Source organism: Choristoneura fumiferana, chromosome 3 (assembly GCF_025370935.1).
Source record: "Choristoneura fumiferana chromosome 3, NRCan_CFum_1, whole genome shotgun sequence".
NCBI classification, from domain to species: domain Eukaryota; kingdom Metazoa; phylum Arthropoda; class Insecta; order Lepidoptera; family Tortricidae; genus Choristoneura; species Choristoneura fumiferana.
In genome coordinates, this window is record NC_133474.1 from 20,117,168 (window position 1) to 20,141,635 (window position 24,468).

The 24,468-nt window shown below is 40.4% G+C and overlaps 1 protein-coding gene across 1 annotated transcript; it reads right to left on the reverse strand.

Moving 5' to 3' along the window:
* Nucleotides 1-2,078: 2,078 nt before the first annotated feature.
* On the reverse strand, nt 2,079-24,336 carry LOC141426129 (uncharacterized). Its single transcript, XM_074084989.1, is given in 20 exon segments — nt 2,079-3,912; nt 4,276-4,335; nt 4,512-4,601; nt 5,271-5,336; nt 6,126-6,248; nt 9,533-9,639; nt 9,642-9,708; nt 11,191-11,431; nt 11,816-12,026; nt 13,257-13,401; nt 13,837-13,992; nt 15,616-15,756; nt 17,825-17,970; nt 19,012-19,177; nt 19,873-20,090; nt 20,456-20,645; nt 22,052-22,293; nt 23,256-23,364; nt 23,571-23,669; nt 24,137-24,336. Coding segments are annotated over 20 exon segments (2,814 nt in total). The 5' UTR covers nt 24,272-24,336; the 3' UTR covers nt 2,079-3,810.
* Between the last annotated feature and the right edge of the window lie 132 nt (nt 24,337-24,468).

Consider the following 24,468-nt stretch of genomic DNA (forward strand, 5'->3'; position numbering starts at 1 on the left):
AACTTGAAGGGTGAATGTCGGTTTCTATGACAGGTTAATTACCGCTACTGTCATTACTGTTTGACATTAGTGTCAACTTTGGGATTTGTTTATGTTTACGACTAAACGAGCCGCCTTCCTCTTTGAAACGAGCTAATCGCTAACAATACACGTCAAACGCACCTCAGAATACATTAACGCTCTCTACATTACAACAAAGATCGTAATGAACGTTATGCGGCTATCTTTACTTTTAAAATACGCTGCGAATGTCGCTGATTGTATCTTTTGTTTGTGGTTTTTAGTTTGTACTTCAACTTTAAAGCACCCACGTTTATTAAAATCTTTTTCTACTCGCGTACTACAATGTGCTAATAATAATAACGATGTCGCTATATTGCGAGGTGCATTGTGTGATCGCAACTTTTCAACGTTTCACGATGTTCTTTTTCGCACTGCAAATGGCGGGAAATAAAACAAAAAAAAAACTTCAGCCATTCTATTACATTTACTTAATTATTGTTAAATCGACTTTATAGATTAATTAAAATATGTTTACATAAACAATTATGAACGATGAATACTTACATAACGGACAATAAATGAATTTTACAGGTATTATAAAATTTTAATATTTCAACATTATTTAATTTGGCTGAATGGCTGATGACCTGAAGTTCCTGGGTACATTCTAAGTGTAACACTATTAACCGGCACGGATAATACCGACCCGATATTTCGTGTACCAGCCCATACAAACAGGTGTCAAATTGACAAGAGTGGGCGTTACACGAAATATCAGGCCGGTATTTCCACGTCGGTATTGTACGGCCGGGAAATAGTGTCACCCAAAATAGCGGGAATTTGCTTTGCTTTTGCACGGAGTTCTTGAAAATTGAAGGAAATAAAAGAGTTTATCACTATTTAAGACTTTTTATCTGTGAGAATGTGTGACTTTGGTGAATTAAGTGATGCAGAAATGTTGACGCCGCCAGAAATAAAACAGGCGCCAATGGAAGTGAGCAGTAATTTGCTACCTTTAAAATCGAAAAATTCATTTTCTTCCAACTATACTTTAATTTCATCATAACCGCACTAAATACCCAGCACAAAGCGGGACGTTTCTGCTCTAGAGCAGAAAAAATGTACGAAAATCCTTTATTGCATTGTTTTAGATTTTTTTTAACTGCACCACCAAAGAGGTAACATAAGTATTTTTGTTATAAAACTAGCCCGCATAGTGTAAAAAAATCTAGTGTTAGGTTGGTCAACCTGACGGTCTTATGAAATTTGACAGATTGCGTACAAAAAATTGTTGCTACCAATCCTACCAAAGACAGTAAGTAGCCGTATATTAAAAAAAACCTTGTGTGTTTGGTTGGCCAACCTGGCGCCCATCCGAAATTTGACAGATCGCGGGTAAAAATATCTGCTACTGGCTACTAACTCTGCCAAAAAAAGTAAAAAATTAAAAAAAAAACATTGGCGGGAACCTTGCTAATTTCCCGTGGACACAACCGTGGACATTTTTTGAGAGTGCGAATGTAAACTTACAAAAATGGAATCATCGAGTGCTAGTGACATTTCTTTTTTTTCGTCTACTATTCCTGTAATAGTTGAAAGAAAAGCAGATTATGCATTTCGCATGAAGTAATTTATTTTGCCTTCGCTAACGCTCGGGCTCCAAATCGGCACTCAGTGCACTAATAAATAACTTTCTGTTTGGTGTAACAATCTACTATTATTGTCCGTAATGTAAGTATTCATTATTTATTATTAATCGTTTATGTTTGCCATTGAGACTCGCACTCATGTGTATCTATTATGTATACAGTTGCATAAAATACTATTGTTGCATTGTAGCGATATTCCACCTGCTAGAAACCCTCATTGGCTATGAAGTCGTCATAGTAAGTAACTTGAGTAACATTCATGTGCTTTTCCATGTACAGAGTGGAGAAAATTGATGGGTCCTGGATCCTTTAGTTAGCTCATTTAACTTAAAAGAAAGATTCCTTTATTTTTATAACAAAACTGCATACATTCGCATTTACGATATAAGTAGGATTTAACGGAAAAGATAGAAAAAAACAAATGTGTAAAATTGAATCAACTTTTTAATATCTCTAATTAATTATTACACAGTACATTCAACTAATGCGAATTAAATAAATTAATGACGTTGCCAATTAATTTAATCGACAGAATAAAATGGTACAAACAATATTCGCGAATAAAATTAACTTATAGCTTACCGTTAGTAAAAGTTTATAGCTTATTAATTAATTGTAGCTAATCATTAATAATAATTAATAATTAATCATAAACAATTAACCTCTTCACCGCCAGAGTCATCCAGTCGTGACAGCCAATGTCAATACATGACCAACATGCAACTCGAAATTAATCCTTCTTCAATTGAATTAAAAATCAAGTTGATTTGTCGCTGGTTTTTCTGCGGCGCACAGAGCACGTCACTTCATTTTGTGGCGGTGAACAGGTTAATACCGTTCTGTAATATTAATTACGCGTAGCGTATGGAATGAGATCATCGTGAATATTTGTGGTCTGGCATTATTTGGACCAACGCGTTGGTATCCAAATAATCCCGTTGCAACGAGTCATTGAACAAGATATTGGAGTAACCAGTCTAAAACGATTATTCGCTGCAGTCCCTTCGCCAGCGCCTTTTTGGCCAGGGCAAATTTTTAAACGTCTGAGACAGCGCCGGGCCACCACTTGTAAGAAGTACTTAACTATTAAAATTATACACGCTGGTCGATCAACGCGTTGACGTGCAAGTACCTGCAATGCAATTTGGTGGCCGGCGGGCCTGACCCTATACTACAAAGTGCAAAATTCGAACTTCGTAATATTACCGTCCCGCTGACGCTAATGTCATTTAACACGAGAGTGAGAGGGACGGTACGATACGAACTTCGAATTTCGTAGTAGCCACGCTGGGTTCAGCCAGTTTTGCTTTGGTGGAACTATTATCTTTTCACAAGTTCTTACTTAACTTGCAATGTTAGTAAACCGTCTTCATGTCTAATTTTAGGGCGCGAACTGAGCGCCAGCGGGTAGTGGTGCGGTGAGCGTTGTTTGCCAGATGACCATTGTGCGGGGAGCGTCTCGGCATAGAAATGAACAAAACACGCTCACCGCTCCGCTACCCGCTGCCGTCTATTCCAAGGCCTATTCCACTGTCCGTAATCGGAGTATGACTAAATACAAAAGGTCTTTGTAAAACGCACATTATTACGCAATAACTTTTGCCTCCTCCCACCGAGATATTTACGTAATTAACCTTCCGTATGCTTATCTTTTTCTATTTTATTTGTAAAATTGGTATTATTTGAGACGAACGAGACTAGATGCATGTTTATTTTCACTTAATGCATACAAAAGGTTGAATTGATGACCCCTAATGCGTCAGGTGTGAACAGGGGGAGGTTACTTCATAATTCGAAATTTATATATTACCGTCCCTCTCATTCTCTTATTAAATACCATTAGCATGAACTGGATAGCCCGATACAAAGTTCGAAAATCGGACTTCATAGTATAATACCTGACCCCTGTAACATAAAAGTTACAAGTGCTGCGATTCTACAAAATTTACATCTTTTTTGTATGAGTATGTTAACAATTATTTCAATCTGTAGCATTTGTAATTTTTGTGGTACAGGAGGCAGAACTTAAAACCGGTACCAAAAAGCTAGTAAATACCGCGTCGGTACCGGTACTTTCGGTCTAGTTTCAGGCACTAGTACGGAAAACACCAGTACTAAAGCGGTATATTCTGGTAACTTCAAACTCTGGGTGGCGAAACTAAACTATAGTGAAGTAGTGGGCGACGTGGGACGCTCCATTCGTGTCCACTGTCTTCTGCAGATTCAGCTGGTGCACTATAGTGTCTGGGTTGTCCACTTCCTGGGAAATCAATGAATATAGGTAAGAAGTAGTGACGAAGGACACTCAAGGTTTAGTTATACAAAACAAATAAAAAGAAGCCGTCGTGCCGCATAGAGTCGAAGGAGGAAATACAGTAGGTACCGTAAGGTCGGGGTACTTTGGCCCTGAAGGGTAACTTTTGCCCTTGGGATTAACTCTGTCCTGGTTTTATTATTGCTTTGAGAATATGGCTCTTTGCCATGTGGTTGGTGTTAGTTGATCGATCAATTTTATGTTTTCATTTTACTTTTTTATGTGGTTTTCACATAGGCCAAAGTAACCCTCAAGTGGGTCAAAGCACCCCAACCTTACGGTACGTAAAGCGTTTAATAATTTACAAACCTCTTCATCAGCGAATCCATTGATCTCCACAGGTATAGTTTGGCCGTCTTGAGTGATAACCTGCAAACGTACAATGTACAGTCAAGGGCATAAATTCACGTGACGTCCAAAATATTTATACACTTTTATGTCACTGACCATAAGGTCGATGTATATGTGTAGTGTGTAGCTCAGTTTGTGACGCGCTTTATTCTTATTTCAATGTTATCTTCGAGCAACGTAACTGAGTGACAAACCTGTAAGGACTTTCCGTCAGCAGAGGTGATGGCGAGACGCGTGCCGTCCTGCATCGTGAAGTGTAGCGGATTACCCTGCTCGTCTGTCACCTAGCAACAACACGGGGTATCTTATTATCAGTCAGTAATGGCAATAGGGCGTCATTCAAGTATTATGTAAGCAACCAATAAATCATCATCATCTCGTCCTATGTACACTTGAACCAACTAAATCGTAACCCACTGTAGTACCTTTTCGTAGAAAGTCATAGTGACATTGCATTGCTTGACAAGAGAATTTATTATGACACTTACTGTGAGAACGTTCTACAGTGGGTCAGGAATCAAATGGTTCGACTGTACGTCCTACTGCAGGGTACAGGCCTCCTCTTAGAATGAGAGCGCTAGGGTCGTAGTTCCTAGAGCGGATTGGGAACTTCACACATACCATTAAATGACTTCACAGGTGTAATTAGTGTTGTGTAATTTCGCACATGAATTTCGAAAAACTTGCGAGTTGCGGGCCGGGGTTTGAACCCACGAACCTCTGCTTGAGAGGCGATAGGTCAAAACACTAGGCCACCACGGCTTTTCACACAAATAAATTAACGAGGTAAAAAGCTTTGATGAATGAAATAATGTTTCTTTTATGGTATTGTGGTACAGAACCTTTCGTGTGTGGGTCCGACTTGCAGTTTTTTTTTTCGACTTGACATGATTCAGGCCATTCTGAATCTACAAAAAAGCAGTAATAAATGGCATTATAATTGCGTAACGTACCGGCATGTGCTCGCCTTCCTCCATGACCAGGGACTCAGACAGCTCCAGTTGTTCTTCTATCTGCACCTACAAATTTAAAGACTAAAGTTTATTTCAGTGCAGTTACGCTCACCCATAATTAACACTACCCGGCACTAAATGAAGTCTACTTATTGATTTTAATGAAATTAATATCTTTCTGTGACAAAAGAGGAGAATTGTTTTTGTTTTTGTGATTGTTGTACAATAAATAAGTGTCAATGTTTTGTTTTGGAACACGAAGTGTTGGCAGGCCTCCCACTAGGTGGACTAACGTCATCGTGAGAGTTGTGGGTAACCGGTGGATGCAAGTGGTGAGTTGTCGTTCATTGTTGCGTTCTAAGGGAAGGTTTTTGTTCAGTAGTTGAGGTCTTCCGACTGATGAACGTTTTGTTTACGAAAAAATGACTAGAATTTGACCATGCGCCCCTCCCCCCCCCCTCCTGGCTTTAAAACTGGAACGCTCCTATCCCACCGTTCCTATTTCCGTTTTTTTTTAAATTATGACGGTGGAAGCACTGCACTTCCACTGAACGTAGATATACTTAGCTACATGTTTAGTTTTGTAACTAAGGGACCCCATACATCCCTGTATTATTATTGTTTTTTTCATGTAATTTAATCTTTATTTTATACTGTATTTTTTAAGTATTTTATTTGTAATTATTTTCTCTTAAAAAAAAAATTATTGCCAAGTTTCTTGCGGCGCATTCTTCTTGGCAATGATGGTCTTTCCGAAAGCGCTGGTAGTTTAAAAAATGACGTGTAAAAGTGCCCATTGCGGCCTATTTACTGATTTGAAATGTATTTATTTTTTAATTTGTCAGAGCCCCCCACCTGTTGCAGGTCGTCGAGCGCGGCGTGCCCCAGCGGCTCCTCCAGCGGCCGCCGCAGCAGCAGCGACGAGCCCGAGTACAGCGCGCCCGAAGGGACCAGCTTCTCGGTGTGCAAAGCGCTCATCTGTGGGGGACAATAAAGACTGTTACAGCTTAACCGGGAGGCAAAGGCTCCAATGAGGGCTATCGTTTTATGTCTCACTAGATGGCGCACTGTTGCGTGAGGTTTTAAGTATGGCTTTCAAAGTCTGTTATTACGGGCGTGAAAACAAAGTTTAGCTTAAAATCATATTTAATACACCTTAAAACCGTACCATAAAATATCGAGCATGCCACAGTGTTGCATAGTCCCCGTTTTGTTCGGAAAAAAAGGAGGACAAAGTTTCCGAAAGACAAAACTGTCTTAAAACCAGACATTCATAGCCCCAACGCATAAATTGCCATAATTAATTTCAGATAATGCAAAATATTCACAAATTATTCTAATTATAAATAAACCCGCGTGGCTCACCCAAAACCTATGAGATTTGACATTTCGGAGACCTCACGCTACACTAGCGCCTCTAGCGGCGAATTCATTCGCGATAGCCCTCATTACGAAGTTCGCATCGTTCATTGTCACTCTCAAATTCAATACGACTTTTTCCTTTATAAAATTAGCATGCGATGTATCGCAAAACTCGAAACTTCCTTCTTGCTGACGTGACTAGGGATTGCAAAATCCGGTCTTTTTTCAAATCCGGATTTTATAAATATCGACACGTACAAATCCGGATTATCCGGATTTTTCGAATTTTAACATAATTTTACCAATTTAAAAAAAATATGGAATTACATTAAGAAAATGTAAATAAAACTGTGTTTTTATTATATTACGCGTTTAATCAGTCTAATACTCTGATTGGAAACACTAACTGCAGTAAGTCTGTGAAGCCTGTCTGCCTGCGGTTTTGCTGAATCAATTGACCATAACTTTGTGTCTAGGAGTCATTTTAAAGGAAGCTAATTAAATAACGCATTCTATAATATTTTTTCATGCTAAATACATATTTATTTAAAAATAGGTTGACCATTTTGTGATTGTCGAACGTCGATCTACCAATATCACTTTGCGCAAATACTTGCTAATATCTTATTTGTGAAGGATCATATCGCTATGTTCGCATTTTTATGGAAAGTACATTAGTTCTGTTTTAGTTATCACGCAGAGTGAACCTCCAACTACCGAATTTTGTGTGCCTATCAATACAAGTCTGTCGCGCGATGTGTATGGGTCATCTTAAATGTAATTTCCGTGGATTCCCGTTGTGCGATATACAATGATTTTAATTCAATGTTTCTATTTTTGTTTATTAGTTGACTTTGTTCTTATTTCTCAGAATAGAGCTAAGGTACTCATGTATAATAGTTTAGCAGTAATCGCCAAAATACTTCGTTGTCGTAATCTTCGGTGCCGTAATTCCGGTGGCATTTTTGTTCACCGAAATTACAGATATGGCAGCGAAATTACTAATTATGCTCATTATGATTGAATCTAACGGTAGTTTCATGTTAAACTCACTCGCTTGCTCGCGTCGCTCTCGTGAAATATAAAGTACTTACGGATTATGCTTATTACTTAGCACAAAACCATGCTACTAATGAGCAATTACTACCGTGATACTAGCGTGTATATTTTTTGTGGCATGCTGGCTATATGGATCACCCTGCTTTCTTTGAGCGTACTACCTGAGGCGGAGGTGGAAGGACGAATGTTAATAACAAGTATAAACGCGTCTGCTTAATGAACATGCCTACTTATATATTATGTCTGTCATTTACAGTAGGTGCAAGTGCGACTTTGCAAATTATGGATTATGAAAGGTCAAGCGAATCGATTTCGCATTCGATTTATTTTGATCGAACCTACATTTAAATATTAGGAACAAAACATGTAATTAATAAAGAAGTAATTTCGCTGTCAATATCGTAATTTCAGTGGCGTTTTTTTTTTTCAATATCGCATAGCTATTTTGTTATTGAATTTAAATAAGTGCCTCTTGTATCATTGAGATCCTAATGCAAAGTAGTATCCCAACGAGTGTTTATTTTCACCAAAAGTAAAAAAAAAAATTACCCACCGGAATTACGTTAAAAAAAATATTTCAAAAATTCAATGCCATAAGCACACACAACCTTCAATGCCATAAGCACACACAAAACCTTAGATATTTATTCTCAATTAAGGAACATTTACAATAACAATACCTAATTAGACTTTTTAATCCGGTCTTCTAAGTAAACGAACCAATGTGAGTTATGATTGGATTTTCGTGAATCGGTTAAATAATTGCAGATCGCATTCCATAACATCGATCTTTTACAAAATCGATTCTTATTGCGCATCATATGAAATCACATCCCTATAGGTAGCCAGCGGGGCGCGGAGGGTGCCGAAAAGGTTATGTCACGTGGCAGGCAACATGACGGCCGGCTGGCAGCGAAGCGAAGGCACGAATGAATGAATGCGAGCAACGAAATTCAATAGATTCTGGTTAAATGTCAACTATAATTGAAATCCGAAAAAACCGGATTTTTAGGTTAAAATCCGAATTTAGAAAGACAGCAAAAATCCGGATTTTTTCGTTATTTCGGATTTCGAACTATCCGGATTGCAATCCCTAGACGTGACAGCTGTCACAGATTTCTGTCTTGTGTCAAATTAATTATTGTATGCAATACACTAATAAAAAAAAACTCTTCTACTAATTGACACTTTTTTGTATGAGAATTTTGTATTTCTTTGTCTACAATTTCATGTTTATATATGACTGTTTGTTTCTCAATAAATAAAAAAAAGGGACTAGGTCAATTGGTGTCAAGTGTCCCGTGATATTTATTTATTTATTTGTAGCTCTTGTATTTTTTGTGGTACAGTCACCAGCATTAATATCTGCCACAGCAGAGCGTGCAAAATTATCTGACACGTCCTTCCGACCCTAGAAATAGAGTCGTATCAGATATTTATGCACGTTTGTTGTGTCAGATATTGGTGCTGGTGACTGTACAAGGACCAGTTAAAGCTAAACTTAAGAATTATTGCAATATCACTTCACATCACAAACCAACGCCTTACTTTTTGTGTTTGTTTAAAAAATAAACATTGTACAAGTATTATCCATTGTATAAGTTATTATTATTGTTAAGTTATTATAAATGTGAAAGTGTGTGTCTTTGTATATTTGTCCGTCTGTCACGTCGAAACGGAGTGACGAATTGACTTTTTTTTGGCATACTCGTAGAGATAGCCAGAGTGACGTAGGCTACTTTTTACCCCGAAAAAATGCACAGTTCACGAGGGAACAGCGCGCGATAACAATTCCACGCGGACGAAGCCGCGGGCAAAAGCTAGTACAGTATAACCCTTACCTGGTCTGTGGTTGTATCCATGATATGGAAGGCGGCGGGGTCGGCGTGCGCGTCATACGTGACGTAGATGACGCGGTCATCACCTTGGTCGGAGTCGGGGGCAGGGCGGGGGCGGGGGCCGCGGGGGCCGCCGGCTGGTTCGCGTCCACTAGCAGGCTTACTTGCTTGTGCACGTGCTGGGGGTCAGAAAAGTTTAACAGCAAATTGAATAGTTGTTTTCTATTTCGGTTTTAGTTTTAGTTTAGTGAATATAATGTTTTCGGGTACGCTACCCGGAACGTGATACGTCTAAGCTCACGTGCGGAAAGCGTATTTTAATTGCAACAAAGCGATGTTTGCCAATATCTTCAAATAACTTGTTATTTAAAAATAACTAGAAGTCTTTTTTTCAGCAATGTTTTCGGTCTGTAACATTTAAGATGGGGGAGGCCTATATCCAAATTGTCCAACAGTGGAGGTTTTACGGCTAATATGATGAAAATGATGAATATAAGATACTTAACTCCATGTGACATAGCCGTGGAACTAAATAATCTTTCGATATTTCATTGAACCGGCATCGGATCACGAGTAGACTATACAATACAGAATGACCATGATTTCAAATGGAATGGAATGCAGAAAACAGGTATCATCATCTCAGCCTATATACGTCCCACTGCAGGGCAGAGGCCTACTCTCAGAACAAGAGGGCTTGGGCCATAGTTCCCACGCGGGCCCAGTGCGGATTGGGAACTTCACACGCACCATTGAATTGCTTCGCAGGTTAGTGCAGGTTTCCTCACGATGTTTTCCTTCACCGCAAAGCTCGTGGTAAATTTCAAATGTAATTCCGCACATGAATTTCGAAAAACTGCTTGAGAGGCGATAGGTCAAACCACTACGCCACCACGGCTTCATGAAAACAGGTATACAGAGAGAAAATTACAATGAGATGAGATAGAGGGTAAGGTAAGTAATCGACTATAGTTAGTGTCATTGACGATGACGCGTGCCGTGGTTCTTATTTAAAATGTCATTAATGTCTAATTTTGACAAAATCACGCGTCTTCGTGGATGGCACTATGTATGTGATGCATGCAACTGCGTCGAAATAAAGCTAATTAAAGTTAAATTGAAAATACAAACTGAAATATAGATGCACAGAAAAACCAGAAAAATAAGACCATCACTGGGAATCGAACCCAGGTCCAACCAACCAACCAATCTTAATTTGATTGCTTAGTAACGACATCTCTTGTCCGGGTGAGCAGTTAGTTCCAATGGAGTGCCGAAAAAAGTTTCTCGATGCGGGCTACGGTATAGATGTCGCTAGCGTCACTGCTTAAGTGGCTAAAATAAGAAACAAACAAGCTGAGATATGAGGTGCATAGGGGAAATTCGTGTCTGTACCGTTGACCATCAGTGGTGTAGCGGTATAGCACGCGGTACGGAATACCGAGGACCTGGGTTCGATTCCCAGTGATGGTCTTATTTTTCTGGTTTTTCTGTGCATCTATATTTCAGTTTGTATTTTCAATTTAGGTTTTACGGGATGACCGTAAAAGTTAAAATTTGGAATTGAAATAAAAAATACAAAAAGATTCCAAAAAACCAATCTTAATTAAAGTTAATCACGGCGTAGATTCCGAAGCTATATTATATTAAACAGCTATCACCTTCTTATGCTTATTAAGGTTTGAGCAATCCGCGAAGGCTCGGGGACACAGCGGGCAGCGGAAGGGCCGCTCGCCGGTGTGCCGCCGCGCGTGTTTGAGCAGCGCCCAGCGCTCCGCGAAGCCGCGGCCGCACACGCCGCAGCGGTGCCGCGCCGCGCCCGCCGCACCCGCCGCACCCGCCGCACCCGCCGCGCCCGCCTCGCGACGCATGTGCGCCAGCCACGAGCTGCGGCATGTGAAACTGAAATGTAAAAAGTTTTTGTTAAAAAAAATATTTTTAATACAAGCTTTTTTTGCTGACTGTACTTTTTATTGACAGTACTTGCATTGTCATCTAAACTGCACATCCGTACCAAATTTCAAGTCGCTACTGACATGGAATAATATATGGGCGAAAGAACGGCTAAATTTGGACTTGACTGCCCGTTTCCCGTAGTGCGAGTATGAACTGGCCGTTTCCGACAGTCGGCATGAACTGACTGTTTCTCGCAGTGTAAACATGGACTGAAGGTTTCCTGCAATGTGGGCAGGGACAGACCGTTTCCCGCAGTGCGGGAATGGACCGACTGTTTCCCGCAGTGGGGGCATAGACATCCCGTATCCCGCAGTGTTTTCATGTACTGACCGTTTCCCGCAGTGCGGGCAGGGGTGCGGGCGCTCGGCGTCGTGCGCGTGGCGGCGCGCGTGCAGGCGGTGCTGCGAGGAGGTAGTGAAGCGCCGCGGGCACAGCGGGCACTGGTAGGGCTTCTCCCCCGTGTGGATGCGCTCGTGCTCCGACAGGTTGCCCTTCTGGCTGAAGCTCTTGCCGCACGTCTTGCAAGAGAACGGCTTCAGACCTGGGGAATGATCATCATTATCTCCGGCCTATCATTTTCATTATTAATTTATATCACAATCACAACGAATAATATACAAGCGTCACAAAGTCGTCCGAGGTTAGCTTCGCGAAGAACCTATATTCTAAATGCTTTGATGAAATGTTAATTTGTTTAGGCAAGGCTAATTTTTAAGTCTAAAGCAGTGTTTCCACCAACAATGTGCGAGGATGTGCTGCGAGGGATGTGTTTTTCATTAACCAATAGAAACGCTTCATTTACACATCCTCGCACAGCACATCGGCGTCAGGCGAGGTAAATGGAGCGTTTCTATTGGTTAGTGAAACACATCTCTGGTGGAAACGCTGCTTTAAACTAGACCTTATGTTATGGCAAAATGTTAGTACCTATGCATTTCGATCATTATACAAAATTTCGTTATTCCATAAACAATTTCAGCGCTCGCTACGACTATAAACCAGTGCTGGCATGGTATGTTTTGCAGTAAACACTGACTGTTTCTAAGATAAATATGGTCCTAATAATTGCATTGTTCTTATGCATTGTAAAAACACTAACTAGAATAGTGACTGCAAATTCTTCAAATTTCCAAAAAAAAAACGAAATTAGTGGATAATTGCGGCAAGAAGATATTTGTGGGTAACGGCATGATACCCACGGAATCAGGGTTATACCATCGCCTAGAATTATCTAACATACTTAGTATAATACCATGAGATTCCATTGAAATTATTACGATGTTTACTTACTTCTCTCTAGAAAATTGTGACAACATATGCCGAATAATGCCCATAGCTGGCACCGCAATGTGGCTCTGTTGTGCACGGTCCCAATTTTATCTACCCCTGTTTCACCATCCATTGATTAAACTTATTTGACGGATAAATAAGCTGCCGTCTCTGCTGGTTTTATTCGAACAGACGGAGACGGCATCACATTTATCCGTCAAATAAAATTAATCATTAATTATTTTTGCAGGTGGTAGGACCTTGTGCAAGGTCCGCCCGGATTGCTACCACACCACCATCTTGCTCGCTAATCCTGCCGTGAAGCAGCAGTGCTTGCACTGTTGTGTTTCGGCGTGGAGATTAAGACAGCCGGTGAAATCACTGGCACTTGAGGTATCCCATCTTACCATCAGGAGACCCACTTGGTCGTTTGCCATCCAGTCGAAAAAAAAAACAATGGGTGATGAAACAGCTTCTTAACGTGACAATTATAATGACATACCGGTGTGCCAACGCATATGGAGCGTGAGACTCGTCTTGTGCGCGAAGCGATGCTTGCAGAGCTCGCACGCGAACCTCTTGACTCCAGAATGCAGCAAAGCGTGGTTCAGCAGATTCGCTTTCGTCTTGAACGACGTGCCGCAAATCTGGGGACGTTATTGTTCGTATATATATGTGTACAGTCTAGGACATAGACTGCTCGACAGTCGTGCAGAATTACCGGTAAGTGTGTTATCGCGTTACGAGTTTTTTTTTAATGAATTTAGACAATAAACAGTCAAAGTAAACGAGTGACATAAAAGATAAAGTATACATGGGTAGATAGGAATGGTAGATTGCATTACTGGGTTCCCTAACTGTCAAACATTTATTTAATGTTCATCCCGTCGATACGGTAGACTCTCCCCTCAAATTAAAGAACGTATTAAATAAATTGGACCCGCTAGATGGCGCTGTTGTTGGTATGTTATCATTATCATAATTTTAATGTTGTGTTTTTTCGGGCAGGACAACGTCTGCCGGGTCCGCTAGTAATATTAATAAAAATAATCAAGACAACGGTTTAAATAAGAGATGTTTACCTTGCAGGAGTAGGGTCGCGCTTGCGAGTGCACGAGTTGATGCCGCTGCAGCAGCTGCTTGTGCTTGAAGGGTTTGCCGCACTTGCCGCACACGTAGCGCTGCCCCGCGTGCTCCGCCTCCTTGTGGTACACCACCGACGACGGGTGGTTCAGGACCTGTGCATAAATATTGATGAGAAATTCCTAATGAGTGTCGGCTTGAAACACTCGCTTCGCTCGCGTTTTTAATTCACCAATACTCATTGGGAATTGAATACATTCTGCATGTTACATGATATTTAACTTTTTAAAACACTTTATCCAAGGAAGGAATACACAACTCAAAGTAAATAAATTCATTCATGTTAGACGGAAACGAGTAACCAATAAGCTTGCAAGCGTTGAGTGCACGCGCATTACGTCGCACAGACCGTCCCTAGTTGTGCGGATCCTTTTGCTCGCACTTATAACTAGATTAAGAATTTATTTATTAAACAAATGTCATGTTAATAGAATTAAAGTACATAACATAGGTAAGTAAATATATAAATATCAAGTGACAGCTGACATCTAGTCTCAAATTATAAGCAAAGATTGTACCGTAGGCAACTAATCGGATGCTTATCCGATTAGTTGCCGAGAAATATATTCAGCCCTCTCCAATTATATATTTGTTGCGCTTGCGGTGGAGACGATCGGTTGTTGGTGCTCGAAGGCTAAGTTGTTTTATAAAGAGGTAGGACGCCGACTGCGGGGCCGGGGATTAGACTCTCGCTCCGAGTCGTTCTTGATGCAAAGGCTATCTATCGCCGTTCAACGCGGGAACGCGGCAAGCGTGTTGGGTACCTTTGCGCCAGGAACGATTCGAGGCGGTCTTTTTTTATAATATAAAAATATTATTTAAGTTAGCTACTAGATTTATTATTTAGTAGTATTTAACTCTTAGGTTTAAGATTGTATTTTCTATAAGTTTATATTCATAAATCATTTTTTTCCTAATCGGATAAACATACTTATTTATATAAATACGTTTTCCTTCACCTTAAAGCTCATAGATTTCAAATGTAATTTCGTACAAGTCCAAAAACTGCACACGCCTGTAAATAAATTCAATGGTACACACCATTAAGTAGTAAGCAGGGCCGTCTTTCACCTATTAGAGGCCCTGAATACAACATGCTGCATGCATTCGGTAAGCCTGATTTTCAGGCGAGAGTGGAGTAGCTATCGGTTATCGTTTGATAATGGAGTAGTGACTAGGGGCCCCAATCCATCGCGGGGCTCTGGGCACGTGCTCAGTGTGCCCAGTGGGGAAGAGAGTCTGGTAGTAAAGGCTTGTTCGGACTAGGCTAGTATTTTAGTCTAGTAGCGAGTAATTTAGTACCTAAACTATTCGCTACTGCCTAAAAATCGTTCGCATTACAGTCGAGTATTAAAGTGGTTTCCTCGCTCCAGCGAAACGACATTTTCACGCCAACTAATGAACTCGAGTAAATCGACAGGTTCGGACTTGTTTAGCCGGCGGCCGAGTAAGCACGGACGCGTGGTGGGGGGTGCTACTCACTACTAAACTACTAAAAAAAATAGAATAAAATGGATTGACTCGACTAAATTACTTACTAATCTGCTCGACTAATTATTTGGTGTTCAGACACGTTTAGCTACTAAATTACTCGCTACTAGACTAAAATACTAGCCTAGTCCGAACAAGCCTTAAGTAAGTTACCAATCCGTAGTAGGTCCAGGCTGGCCCAGGCCTGTGGCCAGCAGGGGGTCGTATATAGGGCGAGACGAGCGTACCTTGCCGCAGAGGTCGCAGGCGAAGCCCTTGGCGGGCGCGGCGCGGCGATGCGAGAGCGCGTGCAGCGCCAGCGAGCGCGGGTACGCGAACGACGCGCCGCACTCGCGGCACGAGTACGGCCGCTCGCCCTCGTGCACCGCCTGACGAGTGACAAGTGACGAGTGACAACAACACAATATACGAGCAGGTCTTCAATGAGGGCTATCGCGAATGAATTCGCCGCTAGAGGCGCTAGTGTAGCGTGAGGTCTCCGAAATGTCAAATCTCATAGTTTTTGGGTGAGCTACGCGGGTTTATTTATAATTAGAATAAAATTGTGAATATTTTGCAATATCTGAAATTAATTATGGCAAATATGCGTTCCGGGGCACTGAATGTCTGTGTTTTGAGACAGTTTTGTCTTTCGGAAACCTTTGTCCTCCCTTTTTTCCGAACAAAACAGGGACTATGCAACACTGTGGCATGCTCGATATTTATATGGTACGGTTTTAAGGTGTATTAAATATGATTTTAATCTAAACTTTGTTTTCACGCCCGTAATAACAGACTTTCAAAACCATATTTAAAAACCTCACGCAACAGTGCGCCATCTAGTGAGACAAAAAACGATAGCCCTCATTATATAGACATGGATAACTCACGTCTTAAGAGTCGCCAGTACGCTCGCCGCTGATCGCATTTTCATACAAAAGTAGTTTCGTTCTAATTTACAAACAACACAGTGAAACAAAATAAAACTTTGCGACTATAATGGGAGCAGCTATTTTGATGCTTATACTTAATAAGTTTTCGTTCATATTAAATGTAACAAAATAAAATCACATTGATTTTAAGTTTTGTATCATCATCATCATCCCAGCCTATATACGTCCCACTGCAGGGCACAGGCCTCCCCTCAGAATGAGAGGGCTTGGGCAGTAGTTTTGAATTGCTTCGCAAGCTTGTGCAGGTTTCCTCACGATGTTTTGTATGAGAAATGGAAATTCGTTATTGTTTTTTTTCGTGACATTTCATTTTAACCAAATCTAATTATAAGCATCGTAATTCGTAATGGCTGCTCCCATTTTAGTTGCAAAGTTGCGTTTTGATCTGTAGTGCTGCTTGTAAATTAGAAAGAACGTACGTTTGTATGGGGACGCGAGCATACTGGGGACTCTTAAATCGAGTTTAGCTCGACATGTTTCGGGTTAATGCGGTGGCGCGCAGTACGCGTGTTGCAGCATCAGGGCTACTTCGAAACTCGAAGTTCGTGTCGTGCGGTCCCTCTGACACTTATATTTAATACGAGAGCGAGAGGGACGGTATGATACGAACTTCGAGTTTCGTAGTAGCCCTGCAGCCGCCGAGACATGCCCGAAACATGTCTAGCTAAACTCGATTTAAGACGTGTGTTATCCGGGTCTATATTCATTGAATATGAGTGAGTCTCATAGTAGTTTCATGTACACATTATAGGTCTTCGTAAACTTATCGATTCCACACTACTGCGGTACCAACTCAACTTAAACATTGTAGAATCAACTAGGCGAACCACCCAATGATCACTAGTGGACAATGTGGTGTCAAAGAGTAGGCAATGCGTAGTCAACTGGGACAACTATTACAAATTATAAATTGTGACAATTTATTATTTTTACTAATTATAAACTTAAAATAAAATAAGCTAGCAAAGTAAATCGGAAACATACCCAGCGGCATAAAATTTGGCGCACTACATAAAAATTACTGGATACATTTGAGGACCAGATTTTTTCCCGCTCAGTATAATTGGATAAAAAATAAAAATTACAAGAATGTTGTTGGTTAAGTATCTAACTTTAAACATCTTAGGGGTTCATGCCAAATTTAACAACTAAACTATAGCGTTCAGTGGAAGCGTAAAATACTTCTGTTCGATTCTTGCCAAATAAGGGTAGATGATATTTTTTCCCACTAATTTGAGGGTACTTCCCACTGGAATGGCGAGGCTTCCGAGCGGACGTTCCGTTTATATGTAGACGACTTTTTGTCGGTCTTCTAACTTCTAAAGACAGTTGTGCTGTGTTTGTGTTGAGCTCGTAGCTCCTAAACCTTCAATAAAGTGCAAATCCCGAGGAGCCCTACGCCGTGTCAATCGCGAAGGAGACCCATTTGCTCTGGAACCTGAAGGTCAGTTGCTCGAATTAGTCTTTCATTAGATCGCTTAGCTTATCCTAGGTAAACCTTTACCTTTATATGCAGCGACCGGCTCTGCTTGTTGCTGAACATTTTGTCGCACTGCGAGCACTTCAGCTTGGGCTTGCCGGACGGGCCCATCACGACGGTCTCAACTTCCGGCTCCGGTGCCGGCACTTCGCCTGCCGTCGGTGCAGATTCTACAAGATGTTTTGTTGGTCAGAACTCAGAATAATATGGGTTACCAAAAACTGAGTCAAATTCAGGCAGTTTTTAAAATGAAAACATCGTGCATAGTGGACGTATGAACAGGTCATAAATAGTAGATTGTACAAGAGCATAAAACGAGCCATTTTACCGGAGACGTTCATATAGCCACCCGAGCCGGTAGGGCGAGTGTGGATAAACACGTCGAGGGGGAAATGGGTTTAATGTTAGAGTTTTGCACTCTGCTTTTCACTTCGATGGCGTGGAAATGAAATGAAACAATAGTGGAAACAACTTCTTCACTTACTATGTATCTTTTATTGTCCATGCATTACTATATACTCGTAGTTATAATTTAGTAATGTTATTTATCCATTTTGATTGATTAGGTTGATTTTTAGTTTTATATAAATTAAAAATTATTAATAAAAATATGTAGAAACTACTTTGTTTGCGGCTGTTTACACCTGATTGCTTTGGTCTTAGACGAAGATTTTACTTTATGCACTAGAGCATAAAAAGTCATTTTATGTTGCCTAGATCTAGCATATATACGAACTTTACGATCATGAGAAGTGAAAATACTATTTTTGTATTCACTAGAAATGGGCAAATCCAGATATGAAGAATTAAAGCTTCAATAATCAGATCCTCATGCGCATCCGAATACTTATCGGCTCGTTTTAAATTTTATTATCGGCTCATCATCATCGCTATTATCTCAGTCGTAGGAAGTCCACTGTTGGACATATGTCTCCCATATTGACTTCCAGTTGCTTCGGTTGGAAGCGGCCGGTATCCACCGTGAACCCGCGGCTTTAACCAGGTCATCCGTCCATATCGTTAGTGGACGTCCTACAATGCGCTTGCCGATCTTTGGTCGCCACGACTCCGAGGAGTTACTAATTCCGACCAACAAATTGGATCTAGATCGACATCGAAGCTCGACTTGGTGTATCAGATCACTTCTCGGAGTCTAGATTACCACATACTACCACGAACAATCTCTTAAATACACCCTTTAATAAACCCACCAGTTTTATCGGCAACTTCCTTCTCTCCGCCCTTGTCGTCTGGCGTCGCGTCGGCGTCCGGCATGGCGGCCGGCAGCGCCGTGTCCTGCACGTTGCTCACCAGCTTGTCCACCGCCGCCAGTTCCGGTTCCGGTTCTGCCGTCGCTTCAGGTTTGTTAGGTGAGCTCTGGAGAAAAAAAAAACTTAACCTTGACAAGTGGAACCCTATCGCAGGGAGCCTCTGCTGTCTTTATCAACAATTTTTTGATACGTGCGGCGAATGCTGATTGCGAAAGGGTTCTGTCGAGTCTTTAACCCCGAGTCTTTTGTCCCGAGTATTTAACAGCGTGGTAAAGCCCAGTAACAGTGGTAACACTCACCGCTACCTCAGCGTCCCCGTCGCCCGGCTCCAGTCTGTCCGTAGTGTTTAACGCGGTAACGTCAAGACGCAACGGTAACACACTCACCGCTGCTGTCATCTCGCTCCAAAGTCTGTCCCGAGTATTTAACAGCGTGGTAAAGCCCAGGAACAGTGGTAACACTCACCGCTACCTCAGCGTCCCGTCGCCCGGCTCCAGTCTGTCCGTAGTGTTTAACGCGGTAACATCAAGACGCAACGGTAACACACTCACCGCTGCTGTCATCTCGCTCCAAAGTCTGTCCCGAGTATTTAACAGCGTGGTAAAGCCCAGGAACAGTGGTAACACTCACCGCTACCTCAGCGTCCCCGTCGCCCGGCTCCAGTCTGTCCGTAGTGTTTAACGCGGTAACATCAAGACGCAACGGTAACACACTCACCGCTGCTGTCATCTCGCTCCAAAGTCTGTCCCGAGTATTTAACAGCGTGGTAAAGCCCAGTAACAGCTTAGTGGTAACACTCACCGCTACCTCAGCGTCCCCGTCGCCCGGCTCCACAGTCTGTCCCTCGTGTTTGGTGGCGCGCTGGTGCGCGGTGAAGTCCAGCCGAGTGGGGAAGGCGGCGCCGCAGCCGCAGCGGTAACGCACCGGCCCGTGCGCCGCCACGTGCGACATGTAGCGCCCCACGCACGAGAACTCCATGCCGCATATGGCGCACTCCTCGCGGGTCGGTCGCATGCGACCTGCGACCAAGAATAGTAAGGTACTAGCTGTTGCCCGCGACGCCTAAAAACTATCCTATGTCCTTCCCCGGGACTCAAACTATTTGTATACCGAATTTTATCTAAATTGGTTCAGCGGTTTAGACGTGATGAGGTAACAAACAGACTTCCAAACATTCGCGTTTATAATATTAGTAGGAAGTGGGATTTGACACAGTTCAAGTTGCTAATTAGTGTAATAGGATTGAGCAAGGTCAGCACGGTAAGCCAAAACATGGTTTGAATCCCGACCATGGTACTCGATAATTATATGGGTATAAAAATCCTAGATTGCATTGTTTTACAAAATAACATCAAAAACAAAAACAGAATTATAACACACGAACCTTTAGGCCTGCCCCGGCCCTTGCCTTTGACGACCACCACCAGCTCCCCCGAGGCCTCCAGATGCCCGATCACCTCGGGCTCCTTGGACACCGGAGGCGCTTCAGCGTCCACTGAAGGCTTCAAGTCGTGGTCACTATCCTCGCCGTCAGTGACGCCTTCTTCTTTAAATATCCGCTCTAACTCTTTGCCCTGTAAAATTAATACATGCTTGATGCCAGTGCGTGCACTTATCTAAATTTTATAAGTTCAGTCACACATTTTAATTTATTTTTGTCAAAGTTGGATTTTTATAAATCAGCCTCGCATATTGCCCCCGGCGATTATGTTTAACAAAAGCAAAAATGGTCTTGGATGAATTTAAGGAATTGAAATGCAGACTAAGCTGTCTTTACAGTGAGCTGGGGCTTTTGGGCACTAAGGAATTTGGGGCCTTGCTGGAACTTAAGAAAAAGTGAATAACATTGACAAGATATAAAAAATATATTTTCTTCCATGTTAATGAAAATATTGGTTCTTCGGGCCCTCCATGAGGTTGAGTTCTGAGCATGGGCCCCATGTGCCTTTATGGGAGTGAATACAGACAAATTGACAGAATCTAGATAGGTGTTACAAAAAATGTGCCAATGACTGACAAACATTTATTTGATTTATTCACTAGTGAAATTATTTACAGAGCTACATAAATACATATATATGAATTTAAACCAACACAGTGTTATCTCTGTCAGCAAATAGTTAATTATGAACTTGTCATCAAAAAACAATAGAGAAGAATGATAATGATATGATTATGAGAGAAGCACATACCATATCTGCTAAAAGTGATTGCACTGATTGCAGATCATAATAACAAAAAAAAACAGTAGGAAATATTACTGCAATTTTCTGCCGCCAGAGTGCAGCACTAGCACAAAACCGTAAACAGTTTTTTGTGTATCTCAAATGCGATAATGTCGTATTATTTCAATTAAAATTTTGGAAATATAGCTCTATCGTTACTATCAATGTAAATATCATGTTATTTTGCTACTAATAAAAATATCATGCTTTCTATAGGTATTAATACTGTTTGGTCATGATCTGTCATGGCGACAAAATATAAAGAGAACTGACGTTGTCATGGCGGTTTGCCTAATATGCCCTATTATGATATGAGCAAACAGCTGAAGTCTCAATACAATATGGTATTTGACAACTCCTGAATTTGCCATATCTTAATATTATTATGAAAATATAGATGTACAGACAGTGTTTGGCGAAGATAAAACTTAAATCGGTTGAAAATTGGATTTAGTGATTTTTTGAAAAATCTATATACCTGTCTCTTTCTCAAACGCTTTTCTCTATGCAGCAAGTATGGCGCTACTGGCGTGTGACGTCACATTCCAGTATGTCTTTCTCTGTCTAATCTTGAATTTCAAACCTTTATAACTTTGTTATTTGTAAAGGTAGCTTAATAATTGTTTCTCTATTCGATAACAGGCATTGTGTAGTTTTAATTTATAAAACATATACAAAATAGTCAAATACCGTATTGTAGTAAATATGATTTATAACAAAAAGTAGATTCACTTTTATTTAGATGTTTTAGTTACCTGCACAGCTTCCTTAAATCTAGTGGGTGTTTTCCTTCTCCTCTTCCCGGGCACTTCCTCCCCCTGTTTATGAGCCCCCTTGGCCTCAACCACTTGCTGCTTGGCTGCGGCCTCCTGTGCCAGCTCCTCTGGAGTCTTGGGTTTCTTTGGAGGCCGGCCACGTTTCCGTTTTGGCTTCTCCAATCCTGCCACTTGCAAAGCAATGGGATGCTCGACTTGGTATACTCCATCGCTGGTGTTAACTGAAATAATTTACACATTGTTTTTTAAGATTTTTTTATTTTTCATTACAAATTATTTTTAAACTTTTAGTCATTTCAATATTCAGATGGTAATTTACAGATTTAGCTATATTATTATTATTTTTATTCAAATAATACACTAGCAGCTCTTAGAGCTGATGCGTGTGTTTATATCACTGCACTTGTGTTTTTTTTGTTTGGTTAGTCTATTTTTAAAACTGTTCACTGAAGGTGCACTTATCACAAGTTCGGGGAGAGCATTCCATGAGTTAACAACACAATAGGGTAAGAAATGTTTTCTAGGGTTGCTTGCGCCTTGGTTGCTTGTTCAGTCTCAAGGAATGTCCTCTCAAACGAGTATTTTCTTTAACATTTTTTATCTCTGCTATTACAAGCTTTATGGTGAAAGAAAACATCATGGGGAAGCCTGCACAAACCTGCGAAGCAATTCAATGCACAGCAGTAGGTTGGATTATAGGCTGTGATAATGATGAATATTACTAGGATCTATAGGTATGCAGGCTATTCCGTAAGGCTAAAAATTCCGTAATTATTCTGTAAAGTCAAAAGGATGAGACAGAAATATAATTCATAAAAAACTAAACCTACTGAGATAATATTCTGGAGTTTGTATAAGTAAATAAAAAAATAAAATATTTTTATTTCAGAACTAAAATTCCATATAATTTTTTTTTAAGGCTTATCTGTGACTATGCCAGCCTCATTGGAAGACTCAATGTTTGAGATGTTAAGGGGCTGTTTACTCATCGATTGATTAGTGTTAACTGGCGGTTAGGTGTGATGCCGTCTCTATATGTTTTGTTCGAATAGACGGAGACGGCATCACATTTAACCGTTGGTTAATGCTAATCAATGGATGGTGAAACAGCCCCTAAATCTATGTTAGTTCATCATTATAAAATTATAAAAAAATAAAGGGATAAGGGTATAACTGTACATACTTTCATATACAATATTCTCAGTTATAATCTCTGGCTCGCTCACTACAGTACTGTTCAGCAAACTCTTCTTGTATTCCCTCTCTCTCTGATGTAGTTCCCGTATAACTTTCTGTAAATTTTAAGTGTTATTTTGTCAAACTAATGAAATTTACTATGATAAGCAACAGGTTTTAGGTAAGTAATTATTATCTGAACAGTTAGTATTTTTAGTTATATTCTAATTAAATTTGCAAACTTAAGTTATTGTTAGTTTCTTAATGATTTCTATTGGGTTGGTAACATTAAAAATATAAATTTTATAAATATTGTCTGTACCTGTCCATTTATAATCAAGGTTATAAACTCGACAGTAGCTTCTATTTGAATTGTACATCCCGGGCAAATGGTTCGAGGTAGTTGGCCGTCGTCTGATACCTGTAATAATCATAACTAATAATAATAACTATTATATGAATAGATTTAATTTTATAATGATGGGTCTGTTCTGACATACGATTCCAATGCGATGATGTTATTTGGGGATAGTCAGAATAATAACAAGAGGCATGTCGCGAACATTTTAGAAATTACTTGTGGTCAAATAAAAAGAAAGTCTCCTTTCTTTCATTCAAGACAATTCAAGAATATTTGGATGGATCAGCTGGAAAAATGTCAAATAGTGGCGCGTAATAGTTGCTAAAATAAAGTAATGCTAGGTGTACTCCAAGAAAGAAAATAAGTATAATAAAAATGTATAGGTATTATTATTTCTAGCTCTCGTCAACATCATAAGGTTCAATTAGAATAAAAGATAGAAAAATGTTAACTTTACACTACAAGTCCACCATCTTGCTTTGGTAATGGAGTCAAAACAACCACGAATTATGTAAAAAGTACTGTACCTTTATCGGTAAATATGTATTAATAATTTCACTTAGGTTTTGATTATTTTCTTCGCAAGAATACAGTAATGTTCCGTTGTCATTTTCTTCACCGCATAATCTACAAACCGTAGAATTATACAGAAACACTTCCATCTTCTACTGAGAAGATTTTTTTTTATCGCCATCTACTTCCTTATTCAGTGCCAACACAACCAACTCAACACAAAATGGAGTCACGTTGACAGTTATAAGGTGTATTTTGAAATTAAACCAATCCGAAGTTACATAATTCTAAATGACTTATTATTTTCTATTTTCTGGATACATCTTTTACTTTTTTCAACATTTTT